Source organism: Lagopus leucura, unplaced genomic scaffold, assembly GCF_019238085.1.
Source record: "Lagopus leucura isolate 7727_CA_CO unplaced genomic scaffold, USGS_WTPT01 Super-Scaffold_1, whole genome shotgun sequence".
Lineage (NCBI taxonomy): Eukaryota > Metazoa > Chordata > Aves > Galliformes > Phasianidae > Lagopus > Lagopus leucura.
In genome coordinates, this window is record NW_024962250.1 from 33,734,315 (window position 1) to 33,747,498 (window position 13,184).

At 39.4% G+C, this 13,184-nt stretch overlaps 1 protein-coding gene across 2 annotated transcripts in view; it reads left to right on the forward strand.

The window, feature by feature from the left end:
• The window catches only part of TDRD9 (tudor domain containing 9), a 59,037-nt gene extending 55,959 nt beyond the window's left edge, over positions 1-3,078 (forward strand). For both annotated transcript variants that reach the window (XM_042872593.1, XM_042872576.1), the window contains exons 35-36: positions 1,415-1,481; positions 2,734-3,078. In XM_042872593.1, the coding sequence (XP_042728527.1) occupies positions 1,415-1,481; positions 2,734-2,829 (163 nt within the window). In that variant the 3' untranslated portion in view covers positions 2,830-3,078. The remainder of the gene's footprint in view (positions 1-1,414; positions 1,482-2,733) is intronic.
• Positions 3,079-13,184: the final 10,106 nt, after the last annotated feature.

Consider the following 13,184-nt stretch of genomic DNA (forward strand, 5'->3'; position numbering starts at 1 on the left):
CCTTAGATGCACTTAGAAGCACTGGTGCAAATTGCCAGCAATGTGTTGGCATTTCGCATCGGCAGAATTCCTGGTAAAGTACCAGCTGTTGAGTGCCCTGCTGATGCAATATTTCATTTCTTGTTTGTTTCCAAGTACCTTAGGCCAGTTGGTGTCTATGTTGCCTTTGGACACCCATCTAGTACCATGTTTAGTCTTCAAATCTGAGTGAAGCTTGCTCATGTGATTCATGTAATAATAACTGTAGGGAAGTAAGGGGCAGAAGGAAGTGGAAACACAAAGCCTCTCTGAAGGTGCCTGTTTGTTTGTTTGTGGCAGTAGGAGAAGGTTATGCTTGGATAAAAACTCTTAGATGTTAAGTTCAGGGCATTAAAATGTCACTGCGATTTTTTATCTCCTGAAGTCCTTGTGCTGCTACTAATGCTGTCCCATGATCCTACTATTAATTTTTCTACTTTTCTTACCTGTCTGCAAGTTTTTCACCACTCTTTCTTGGCTGAGCCAAGGTTATGTAGCCATCCTGTGACCTTGGGACACAGGCAGCTGAAGTAGGGGTGGGGAAGCTTACGGCAGGATTCTGCAGGATGGGGAGGTGTCAAACTATCAGGAAAACCAATAATTGTTGAGTTTATTCTGGATTATTTTTTTCAAACTTTCTAATGCAACACATCTTTCTGTCTTTTAGAAGGAAGAAACAGTCTGGTTGTTGTCATGTCTCTTTCCTGTGTTAAAAATCTGTCCTAATTATGAATACTTTTTAATCTCACTTTGATGCCTCGGGGGAAAAAAACTTTTATTAGTAAGAGTAAATACGTAAAAAATACAGGTTCAGTAATCTTTCATTATCTTTTCCTTTTTTTTGAAAGCTAATTATGTATACAATGTGTCACCACTGCTTAAGACTAAAATGTGTGTTTGAAAAATACATCTAGACAGAATTAATTAAAGTCTGCTACTGTTGTAGGTTGCAAGGCTTGAGGAAATAACTGGAGCAGGAAGACGATCTATAGTAATTGAGTTGTCATGCAAAACAAAATGCTCTAAAAATAGCTTTATTATATGTTCTAGTGAATAAGAATGCATAAAATTTACAGATTAAATGACAGTTGCAAACTGTAGTTCTGTGTCAGTTTAAAAAATAACTTCCTTCAAAAAAAAAAGAAAAGAAAAAGCAACCAACAGAGCAAACAAACAACTGTGGTTACTGTCCCTGTGAGTTTATCTTTTGACTTCAACTAAAGGGGCAAAGTCCAGGTAAGTGAATTAATTAGACCATATGCATATTAACATGTGAAATTAAGATTCCTTTCAGCATGGACATCTTACAGATACCCAGTAGTACCTGCTATAAACGTTTCTTTATATTTAATTAGTCAAATGCAAATATATTATGGTTATTTTTATGTAATTTCAGTTTGATCTGCAAACCGAGATCTGGAGTTGTTCCTAAGTGGTATGAGAAGCCATATGCATGGAATCAAGTGAGTGTAGAAATATGACTTGAAAAAAAATAATTAAAAATATGAAAAGGAACACGGTACCCCAGCATGTTCAGTTGAGGGATCAAAAGTAGAATTTTCTTTGGAAAGATGTCTCTTGATGCTGAGGGGAAAAAAATGCATTGAACTTAAAGATTTGCAGAATCAAATTTCAGGCATCCACAACTGTTGTGTTTGTTAGCATAGTTTTGTAAAATCAGTTTTTAAAAAAAAGTAGCTTTATGTATATAAAGATTCAGATGTTTCAGACAGAACACTTCATGTTTGTATCTCAGTTGAGATTGTAGGGGCAGCTTTACCTCTGAATGTTTGAATTTTGTATTCTTCCTATTGAGTAGCATTACATTTTTTTTCTTCATTTTTCTTGTTTAAGGCTTACTGGATACAGTGCATTTTAGTTTTGTTTTGGATTCCAGGTGATTTTCCCTCTTAAGCTGACAAAAATGCTGTTTGTTTTGGAATTGGTGTGATGGGATCAGAAGATAGTTTCCTCAAAATCTGGGAGGGTTCCAACTGGAAAGTGTATCTTCCTAATCTATTAGGAGTCTTACTTACCTTTCTAAAAAGACATCTGCAGGTCGCTAGATTCCTGATGTGGGTGCCATAATAAACAACTGCATTTTCTTACCTAGAAGGAAGTGATGTACTGCTGAGTGCAGCAGTAAGGCTTCCATATGCACCCTCCCAATCCCTCTTACAGCCCAACACTTATAAATGAGAGATTTAGGTTTCTTTGAAAAGAATGGGCCCAACAGCAGTGAGTGCTTGTCCACTGTTGTCGAGTTTCTAGTATGCATCCAGTGAGGGGGTGGAGTGTCTTGATATTGTCTTGTGCCAAACTATTTTTGGTTTTGTATCTCAACCTTGTTTTTCCTTGTTGTATTGCCAAGACCATCTCCTACTCTCAGGTATGTTAGAGTTTAGCTTTTTATAACTGGGTAATGTATAAACCTTACATCAGGATTTTCCCCATTGCATCTCAAGTGTGAGGGGTCTCAGGACATTGTCATTACATAAAATGCTACATATAAAGCCTTGGAATTGGTTATGGAATGGTTTTCTCATTTCAGAGTAATAGCTCTTATGCTGAAATGTGTAGCATATTGAAATGCCTGTATGGTTTGAAATAGTCAAAACTTTTCAGAAGCGAAACAAGAATATATTTTATTTAACTGTGTTTCATAGGAGAGTACTTACAAGACTGAATTCTAACTTACGTATTTCTTTTGATTAGGTGGACTCACATTATATTATTGACCAATCTGAAAAGAAGCATAAAAGAGGAGATGGTCTTTATCAGCTGCATCGGCTTGTCATGTTGAATGTTTAAGTATTGCTGAAGTCTTTCAGAGGAAGAAATAACACAGCCAGTTTAAAAATGTTCTGTCTTCTATATATAACTGTTAAACATTTGTTTCACAAGATTGTTCTTTAAGATTAGTGGATCAAAACATAGTTTGGCATATTTGTATTTTAAAAGCAGAGGTACAATGACCTCAAGCAGATACACTTATTTCATAGAGCAGGATGTAGTTTTCTGTTTAATAACAGTTCTGAGCTGGTTTGTCACAATGCATGTGAAAGAAGTTAGCTTTAACTGTTCATTTTGTCTGAAAGCTCATGAGCCATGGTTTATGATTCAGTCTTGCAATTGAAAGTTGCATTTTCTTACTCTTTTTGTCATTGCTTTTTGATTGATTTATTTTTTTTAAACCTAAAAGCTTGGAATCAAAGGAAGCTGAATATTTAGGTTGTATTCCAATCAAAAGTATAGCTTCATGTCAATTGCAATCTTTCATTAATTTTTCTTACAACAAAATATAATGCATGGTTCCTTTTCCTTTGTGGCAGAAGAATGCCTTTGAATTACTGATTATTATTATTATTATTATTATTATTATTTTTCTGATTCGTGAGATCTTTAGCTCTAAAAATGAGGTCAGTGGTTTCAGAATAAAATGTTGAAGTGAAATAAAATGGGTTTATCTGTTCTGTTGTGCAGTCATGCTTAATAGAAACTAAATTTAGTTACTAATGCTGTGTGATTGCATTCATGAAATACATTAATACAAAAGCAGTATTGGAGAGAATATTCATCTTTTCAGTCTTAACTCAGCGATCTGAGGACCATTTAAATCCAGCTGTCTTCTGAAGAACGGACATCATCAGTGGTCACTGTTCTAAATAAAAGGCAAGCAGATCTGGGGAATGGGGATTTTATGGGGATTTATTTATTATATCTGGGGATAAAATCATAGAATGGCCTGGGTTGAAAAGGACCTTGAAGATCATCTAGTTTCAACCCCCAATGCTTAAACTAAGTAATTATTTTAAGCTGCACATGGAGTCAAGAGGGGCAGCTGTGTATTGAACGATTTCAGTAGCTGCTTATGAGCATTACTTCCTCATCCATTGTAGTGATACTTGTGAATTATAAAACATCACACTTTGTATTGTGATGGGTTTAATATGAAGACATTTATTAAGTGCCTTAGATGGTATTTCTCAACAGTGTTGTATCCAAAATCAGTGTGTTGCAACTGAGCACCCTGAGGGCAAATGAAATTGAGCCATGTCCAATCTTTGCTCTGCCTGGTTAATGGTAGGAAGCTCTGTAGGAAAATGCAACGTTGCAATACCAAAATGGATGGTGTAGTTAGTGTGATTTCTTAGGATTCTTCATAAGTAACACTGAATTCAAAAGTTGGCAGAGGAACAGTGTGTATCAGTTATATTCTGACTTTGTTTTTAATACATTGGTCGTCTGTCTTGCTGTCGTGGTGAGTTTGTGTGCACGTGCTGCCATCTGCTGGTGTTATTCGTGTGCTTATTGTTGCCCTTTGAACTTCCACTTGTGTGATGTAATGCCTACACAAAGAGGTAATGGCTCGGGTCCTAAAGAAAAAAAGCTGAGAGGTTTCTGCTCTTGTTCTTATGAGTAATGGAGTAGCTAACTCCCCTTCTGCCCAGTCCAGTAACCCATAATCTGCCTGAGTAACTGAACTGGCTTTGTTTGGTTGGGGTTTTTTTGCTTTTTTTTTTTTTTTTTTTAACTCCTATAACAATTGTTCTGAACTATAGCAGCTGTTATTCCAAGTACACAAGAATTGCTGAAAGGCCAGAGAAACATAATCTGTGATTCCTAAATTGGTTCATTATAGTACTTGTAAGCATTTGTTTTATGGTTATTTCAAGATAGGAATGTTTTACAAAGTGAAGGAGAAAACTATGTAAGTATTAAAAATAAGCAACAAATCTGGACATTCACATGGCCCCCAGTGAATTATCTTCCTTTTTGTTAACTGTTCACACAGCCATGGAGATGATTTTTTCACGGAAAAGAATTGTGGAGAGACAGCACAGATGTTGCTGCTTATAACTGAGGGTCAAACTTCTGAGGTTTGTGGATAATCTATTTGATCTTGAGGAAAAGAAACACAGTCATGCACAACCAGTGCATGTGAGACTGTTCAGGCCTTTTCAGTTGTAATTTTACTGCAGAAGAAATAGCATTCACTCAAATGAAGATAAATTTAGAACTGTAGCTCTGATCCTTCAGACTGCTGGAATGTTTGCACTGTAAACAAGGCAGTCTGTTCTTCGGGCTGCATTATCCTGTGTATCTTTAAAACAGAAGGAACTCGCCGTGCTGAGGGCTGTGTACACTTGCCATACTCCTTAAAACAGATTCGGATGAAACTCCACTCTACGTACAGATGTCAGGAAAAAAAAGCCATGTAAATTGGGATTCGTGTTAGAATTACAGTTTGAGCCAAGATGTAAGCATTAACATAGGCTTGAGTGAGTTATAATCATTTCCAAAATGAGTAACAGCACCATTTCAAGGTGTAATAGGTACAATGTTTTTTTTTCCATCTACCTTAGTGCTTAGAAAGGATCAGAACTCAGGACAGCATTGCCTTCAAAGCATAGTTGGAGTTTTCTTTCTGTAAGGAAAGAGGGCCAATGTGCTTCAAACACTGATAGCTGCTTGCTCATACCCTCCCAAAAGAACAATGACTGCTTTTTCCTCCAAAGCACTCTTTCATGCAGTGCTTATGAAACTTGTCTCGAGTCTCCTTGCCCTGAGTGCTGCATAATAATTGTGATGGGTTTCTTTTTCTCTGCTGTGTTTGCTCTTTCCACAAAGGATTTTTAAGTCTTACCTCACCTTTTTTTTTTCCCCTCCCCAAAGACAGAATAAAAGACCTAGGAGTGACTTTCTCCTTGAACACCTGTGCTTAAAAAAGGAAAGATGCCCCCGTCAGCAATGTTTAAGCATTAAGACAGGCGCGCGCGCACACACACACACACACACACACACACACAAAACTGTGGAGAGTTGCTTTGCTTTCTCTAGTTAAAACCATAGATCTCTGTGAGTGAGTTTAACTTTGCCAATGTTTGCTGTTCAGACCAAGTTTTCCTGCCCACTCACCAGTTAAGATTGAAGAGACCTACTTTAAATCTATTTCACCTGTTCTTTAAGAAATAGGTATTTCTTGGATTTTATTTATGCCATAGAAGTTAAGAAGGCTGAGAGTATACTAGGAAAAAAATGTGATTGCTTCCAATAGTTTTAATAATGACTAAGAATTAATACTAATTAATACTTAATAACTAGAATATTTACTGAAGGTAATGTATTCATACAGTAGCTGATAGTGGCACTCATGCAATTCAGTGGCAGTGCTACAGGATGGAGAAGTGTACAGAGGAAAGCCTGGTACATGCGAGCTTCTATAGAACACAGCAGTGCTCCTGTAGGTAACAGATTTTTACTCTCTTACTAAGTGGACACTTTCAACAAAAGTATTCGAACGATCCTAAAATGATTTTAGAAATGAATGTTCTGCTGTACTGTGTTATAAATGTTTGTATCAGACAAACTGGAACAGAAAGGGCTTCTTCAACAATTACTGATGCATGTATTCAAGATGGTAAGTAATACACAAAACTGTGTTTCTGGAGCTGACCACGCAATGATGATGTGATGATTATTTTAATATTAAAATGCAAGCTTTTGTCTTTATTGCTGCCCAACTTGAAACTGTGGCTTTTCAGTTTGTTTGAACTGAGATTTTTTTTTTTTTCTGCTACGTCAATATGGACTATTATGATTGCTTGAAAACTATAAATCCAGGTATTCAGACTCTCTAGCTTTTTTTTTTTTAGTTTACCTCATGCCTTACAAGTATTGATATGCTGTCAAATTTAGCTGGCTGTCATTAGTAAGTTTTTGCAGTTTTGAATCATTTCAACCTTTAGTTTTAAAATCTGCAGTAGCTTTTGTCTGAAGGAAATAAAAAGCTGCTGCAAACTGTTCTGAAACATACAGAGACTGGCATGGAGTTACAATCAAAAGGAACCTTGAGTCTGAAGGAGGCATTTGCAGAAGAACTACTATTGACATCATTCTGTTCTTCAGTTGTTATAAAGCAAGTTAGAAGCTAAGGGAAAAGTGTGGAGTCTGTTACAAAGGAGCAGGTGCAGAGTGGCTTTCTGTCTTTCTGTGTCAGGAAAACAGGTGTGAATTCCCTTGATTCAAGCAGAGGTGGGATGTTGCACAGGAATCCGTGTCTTGTGGTGCAGTGCCCCAGGTTATCAGGTGGAAGGAAGGACATGGGTGGCCACTGGCAAGCAGTCCGGTTCATTATGCAGTTCTGAATTGTCAGTGGTTGATGGTTAAACGCCAACTAATGGTTTAAACAAACAACCCCTACTACCTCCAGCTTAGGAGTGCAGTAAACACCCTAACAGCTGCAATTAAACATTATGCTGCTTTTAAGAGCTCCAGCCACCTTAGAGCCCTGCTAGTTGTTAAAGAACAAACTGCCAGCAAAGCGGTCTATTGGTTACAGGATGCTCCACACCCTCAGTGGGCTGATCGCATTCATGTGCCTTATGAACTCACTCTGGCACTTGTTCACTTCTACTGGTTGTATGCCTGAATGATTTTTTAATATTACTCTGTTGTTCTAAAGCCTTGAAAAAAAACAAGTCAGTAGTTTATCCTGCCAGCAGCCTCTGGGGTTCTGTTATCAGGAGGCCTCTGACTCATGCCACATGGTACTTGTGTATCTTGTTTGCTTTATTCTAGTTGTGTTTTAGCCCTTAAGTCAAACCATGTATGTTACGTTGACTGCATCTATATACAGCCTTGCCAGCACGTGCAGCCTGCTGTTAGGTGATGGTGTTGAGTTCTAGGATATGTTGGAAACTCAAGCCTAGAAACTTCTTTCTGAGTCATTTGAGCACTGCTTTAGACTGTCTATGGCTGGTTGTTATGCTTTGTATCACTGGTGGTCATTGCAGCCATATTCCAGCAATACCCTGTATTCCATCATGTGACCATTTCTTTCTTGTTGAGGAATGAGGATGTACGCTTCAGGCTTGTAGGTGTCCTCTTGAACTGATGTGGTTACAAGGCTCATGGCTGAGGAGGGATGAGAGTACCAATGGAAGGGGAAAAGGGAGTATTTATAGCATAGCGAGTCAACCATTCACAAACAAGATTTCCATAAGGTCCAAGCCCTCCTATGTACTTAAATCATAGAAAAGAATAATCTTGTCTGCGGTCCAAAAAAGAGTAGTAGAATCGTAGAATAGTTTGGTCTGGAAGGGACCTTTTAAGATCATCTAGTTCCAAGCCCCTGCTGCAGGTAGGGACACCTCCCTCTAGACCAGATTGCTCAAAGCCCCATGTGTGGAGATGAAGACTTTTCCAAAGCAGTCTGTGTGTATGTATCACACTGCTTCAATCCAGTGATTGCTGAAGAATCAAAAAAGATCACCAAATTCCTCCTTAAGAGCTAGTAGCCATAGAGATGATTGCAATAATGTTTAAAATTTTGGTTGCTCAGCTGGTCTAAGAACCAGTATTTTTCTTCCCAGACTTCAGCCAACTACCATTTTGCCATTGATGTTGGGTAAATGGGAGCAGCCAGTGTTGTGTTGTTGTTTATATGTAGTAGGGGTACAAGAAGGTAATTGTTTTGGAAGGTATGTATTTCACTTTCATATGTCTGAACTAAAGGCTGAATCCTAGATCTGCTGAGGAATGCCTTTCTTTTTTTTGCCTCATTTGAATATCCAGAGTATAGTCTTATATTAAATGCTGTTTCATATATAGTGAATGGTACAAAACGCACTTGAATACTTCTTTCATTGATGAAGGCTGTGTGACCTTTGTGTTACTACTACGTTTGTTGAATATCCGGTGGTTGCAGATCAGAAGTGTCACGGCCAAGTGCAACAGTTTACATCACGCTGATACGGTGCTACTCCACTGAGGAATGCAGTCCAGTTAAACTGTAAAAAGGAGAATGAGGGTTTGTTTGTTTTTTCCTTTATGAGACTGCAGTACAAAGAACTGATTTACAGGATATGGGATCCAGTTTCAGCTTGTCACAGGTCAACCTCATTTCTAAAAAACAATAAGGTGTTGAGCCCTGGTGTTACCCACTGCAGGTACAGTAGTTTCAAATAAGATGTGTGGGTTCTAGGGCAGTTGAAAATATTCTCTAACAAAAGTAGCCTTTTTGGGTGAGTCACATTTTAATCATCTGACATAACAGAAGCCTACCATCAAGTAAAAAAAAAAAAAAAAAAAAAATCATTAAACTCAGTTGAAAGAAAATTTTGTTTTAGTTTCATATCCAGAAATAATCTGAATTATTTTTTTTTCTGCTTTGCATGTATTGTCCTATGAATGGAGTTGTTGTTGGGTGAAGGACTGCCCACCCAGTCCAAGTGCTGAGAGCTTAACTCCAGAGTATTTACCCAGGTAAGTTCCTCAGTTTCTTCAGCTTAGAATGGTGATAACACCGACATATCTCGCAGGGCATTATAACGTGTGCATGCATAGATGTTTTAGCAGTGGGTAGCAATATGTGAGAATATTCAAGTGATTTTACTGTAAGGCAATACAGTAAAGATGATTTGAGCAGTAGATATTTTGCATTATCTTCCTTAGTGAACTGTAATGAATATTTTTTGTAGAGTTTGAAATGGGGTTCAGGGGTAAAAGCCCGTATGGTTTGTGCAGTGAATTGTTGTACTGTTACTTATCAGAAAGAAGTGACTGAAATATGTGAGAAGTCTTCACTTAAAATTATGTTTTAGAAAGGAAAACTGTCCTGAAAGCCTGCTAAGTACTACCTTATAGCAGCGTTCTTTGCTGTCTGTTCACGATTTGAAGTTTTTTGGTGTGTGTTGGTTTTTGTTGTATTTTTCCTCGGCTCCCACTTAGACTCACTTGGCAGACTTCCTAATCCTGTTTGATTCACAATGTTCGGAACAACTGTGACAATGCTAACTAGCAGGACATTGCGTCACTGGGCTGATTTTTATTATTTTTCTCTTCCCAACCTCAGAGCTAAAGGTCATGTTGACAGATTGCAGGGCTGGTACACGACTGCTGGAGCAAACCGGCTGCGATGGCAGGAGCTCCTTCCAGCTAGTGAGTGTCACTGTGCTCCTTCTGATCTATTGGATGCTATTAGCTGTATAATATTAAATTAACTCTTTAATGCCCCCTACACTGCATGATGTTTTGATGTGGAATACTGAAACCCGAAAAAACAAACAATGTAAAACCTTTTCTGATTCCAAAACTCCCTGCTTCACATTCCTTGCAGCTTTGGATCTTATGTCTGTAAGTCACTCAAGGCCATTGTTCCTCTCTGCTTACAAGAATATTATTTGAAGTGTAGTCTTGCCAATTAAGTTTCCGGGGAGACTTTCTGATCCTTCCAGGTTTACACTCTTAAGACATCTGGGAGCTTTTGTTGAGCTATTGGAAGAGTTAGAATAAACTCATCTTGGAATGGACAGCTTAAGGTTGTATTGCCTCCCCTGTGATGTTCTGTTACTTGTGACATCATTTCAGGGAAATACATGTTGCAACTCTTTGTGCTCCGTGATTGTTTTTCTATTGTCAACATCTTTTATTTAAGTTGAGGTGTTATTCTTGTGTTTTCTTTAGACTGTTTCTATGGAGCTGGTACCCATCCACCCATCCATCCATCCGTTTATGCAATGAGTCATTCTTATGCTAGTTTTCAATTTACTTTAGATCCATGAATATCATTCTTAACAGCGCAGTACAAAGTAAAAAATGATTATCAGGTGCATGCAGCTAACAGTATACAGTTGTTGTTTTATATATCTATAATGTGTAGATACAGGCTTTTTCATGGTGAGAAGGGAGATGAGGGCTGTGCCTGGCTCATTGTTCTGTGCAAAGGGCTGACTTGATTGCACAGCAAGGATCTGTCTCAAGGCTTTTTGAGAGCTTTCCAGTCTGTATCACTGACTGTTGGGTGACATCATCCCCATGATCGGTAGCAGTAGGCACTAAAGGCCACAGGAGGGAGGAGAGGGTGAAGCTGCCTTCACAAAGTGAGAAGTTTTCATCATAGACCTGGTTCTCCTGAGGGACTTCAACAACCCCAACAGCTGTGGGGAGGACAGTGCGGGTGAGGGACAAGCAACCCAAAAGATTTCGTGGATGCCAGGGACAGTTTTTCGAAGGGAAAGCAAAGTTACATACTGAATATGTTTATTTTATTCTACCTGCAGCACAAGCATGGCACTGTGCCTGTACTTGCCTCTAATGTAATAATGTACTACTGCAACTGCATTTTAGGTGAATCGTTTCATACTAAGTCAACTTTGAACAACAGAAGTAATTCAAAGAGCATTTAAGCTCCTTCTCCACCCACTTCTGTAAAGTGAAGATGTCAATCCAATAGATTGCTCTTCCGATTGCTCTGTTTGGTTTTTAAAAACAAAAATCTCAAATGCAGGGAATGGCACTGAGAGACGTGGTTAGTGGGCACGGTGGGGATGGGTTGATGGTTGGACTGTTTGATCTTGGTGGTCTCCTTCAACCTTAGTAATTCTATGAATGCTTATACTATAGGAGACAGAACTATACAGTGAAATTTTCAACCATATTACTGATTTCTAAGGATAAAGACTGAGTATCTGAAAGAGGCATCTTACCTGTACCAGTGGGTGTGCAGACAAGGATGCCAGATCTGTGGAACTGCAGATCACATAAATCATACCTCTCTAGCTCCTTTACCTGTACAATTGCTTTCTAGTGCAGATGTCAACTAGACACTAGACCTAGACACTAAAAAAAATTGGCCTCAATTTGTATTTAGCTTTGAAGCATAATGCTTCTACTTCAGAGATGAAGAGGGGCTTGTATGTCTGGAAGCTTAAGAGGACTATTACAGGAAATTGTAGGAGAACTTGAGAAACACCTAGCCTGTTGGTCACAGGTGATGTGTAAGCTGAAACTCAAGTCTATAATTGAACCAACCAGAATAGGTTGGAAACCATTTTTTTATGATCCCTATATTGGCAGTTCACCAATATTTCACTGTTAGGATATTTATTACAAATACAACACTTGGTTGCATGTATGGAAACAACCATGCTATGCGCTTCAATAAGAGAAAAGCAGGAGTATATTTATTGATATAATATAATGTAGTGATTTAACTGTGACGTAATCAGGTTTGACCAACCAGATGGCTGGATACACCCAGTTATTTACTGCATAGCAGGTCGGGTTAAACACACACATAGAAAACTGTCCCACTGAGTCATGAGGGTTAGAGTGGACCCCATTGCTTTCAAAGCCCCTGCAACCACAGGGGTGAAGAGTCTAGGTGTGGCTGGATCCACTCCTAGCCCCAGACTTGATCAGCAGTTTGTGTCTAAGGGATCATATGTGCACAAAGATGCAATATTAGTAAAGCTAACAAAATCTAAAACAGTCACTTGCTGTGGATCTGTATCGGCAAGGTGTCTTGACATCAAGGTGTCCGGGATCTCTGTGCAGGTGTAACCTCAGAAGGTGTCCATACTTGAGGGGAGATCCCATCGTGCAGCCGTGGCCATGCAAGAGAGCTCAAGGGGACCGACTGTTGGGCTGCTCACTATTTTGGGGGTAAGACGATTGACTCCTAGTCATACTTTTAGGTGCCTGCTCAGATGGCCCTCAGCTCTTGAACCGGATGTCTGCTATCACTGCTATCAGCCCTCCAGTTTGAGACAGATCTGTGTTTGTTAATTTGTTTTAGAAAGTGTGTTATCAGTGCTGTCCATCATCATCTTCCTGTGCAAGGTGAAGGATGCAGTTGGGGAACAAGGAGGGGCAGCACTGTCACACCAACCATCTGTGCTGACCGTGAGCCTGGTTTTCCCCCTGTACTTTGGGAGGGGCTGAGCAACAGGCGCTGTAACTGGTGTTCCGGGATAACCGTGTGGTGATGGATTGGCAGGAGATAGCAGTCCCTTAGGGTGAATGTCCTCAAAGGAACACGAGCTCAGATGCACGAGTTTGCAGGCAGAGGTACAGAGGGATGCTTGATTTAACTGAGAGACCTATCTGGCTTTGCATTCTTCTGCTGTGCTGCTTGTTTCGCAGCTCTTACTGCAGGGCGAGAATTCCATCCCAACCCTGCCCGCTGTCAGCAGGCAGTACTGCCCCAGGTCTCCTATTTGTCCTGCGGCTTGATGCGCTGCTTAAAGATGGATCTTCATTCCTTTCTTGCGAGAAAACTTGCATGAAAGCGATGGGTCCACGTTAGGAAGCGGAAACGGAGGGCGTAAGCAGACACTGGGAACGAGCCAGGTAAGCACAGAGCTTCCCGTCCTCGCTTTCCG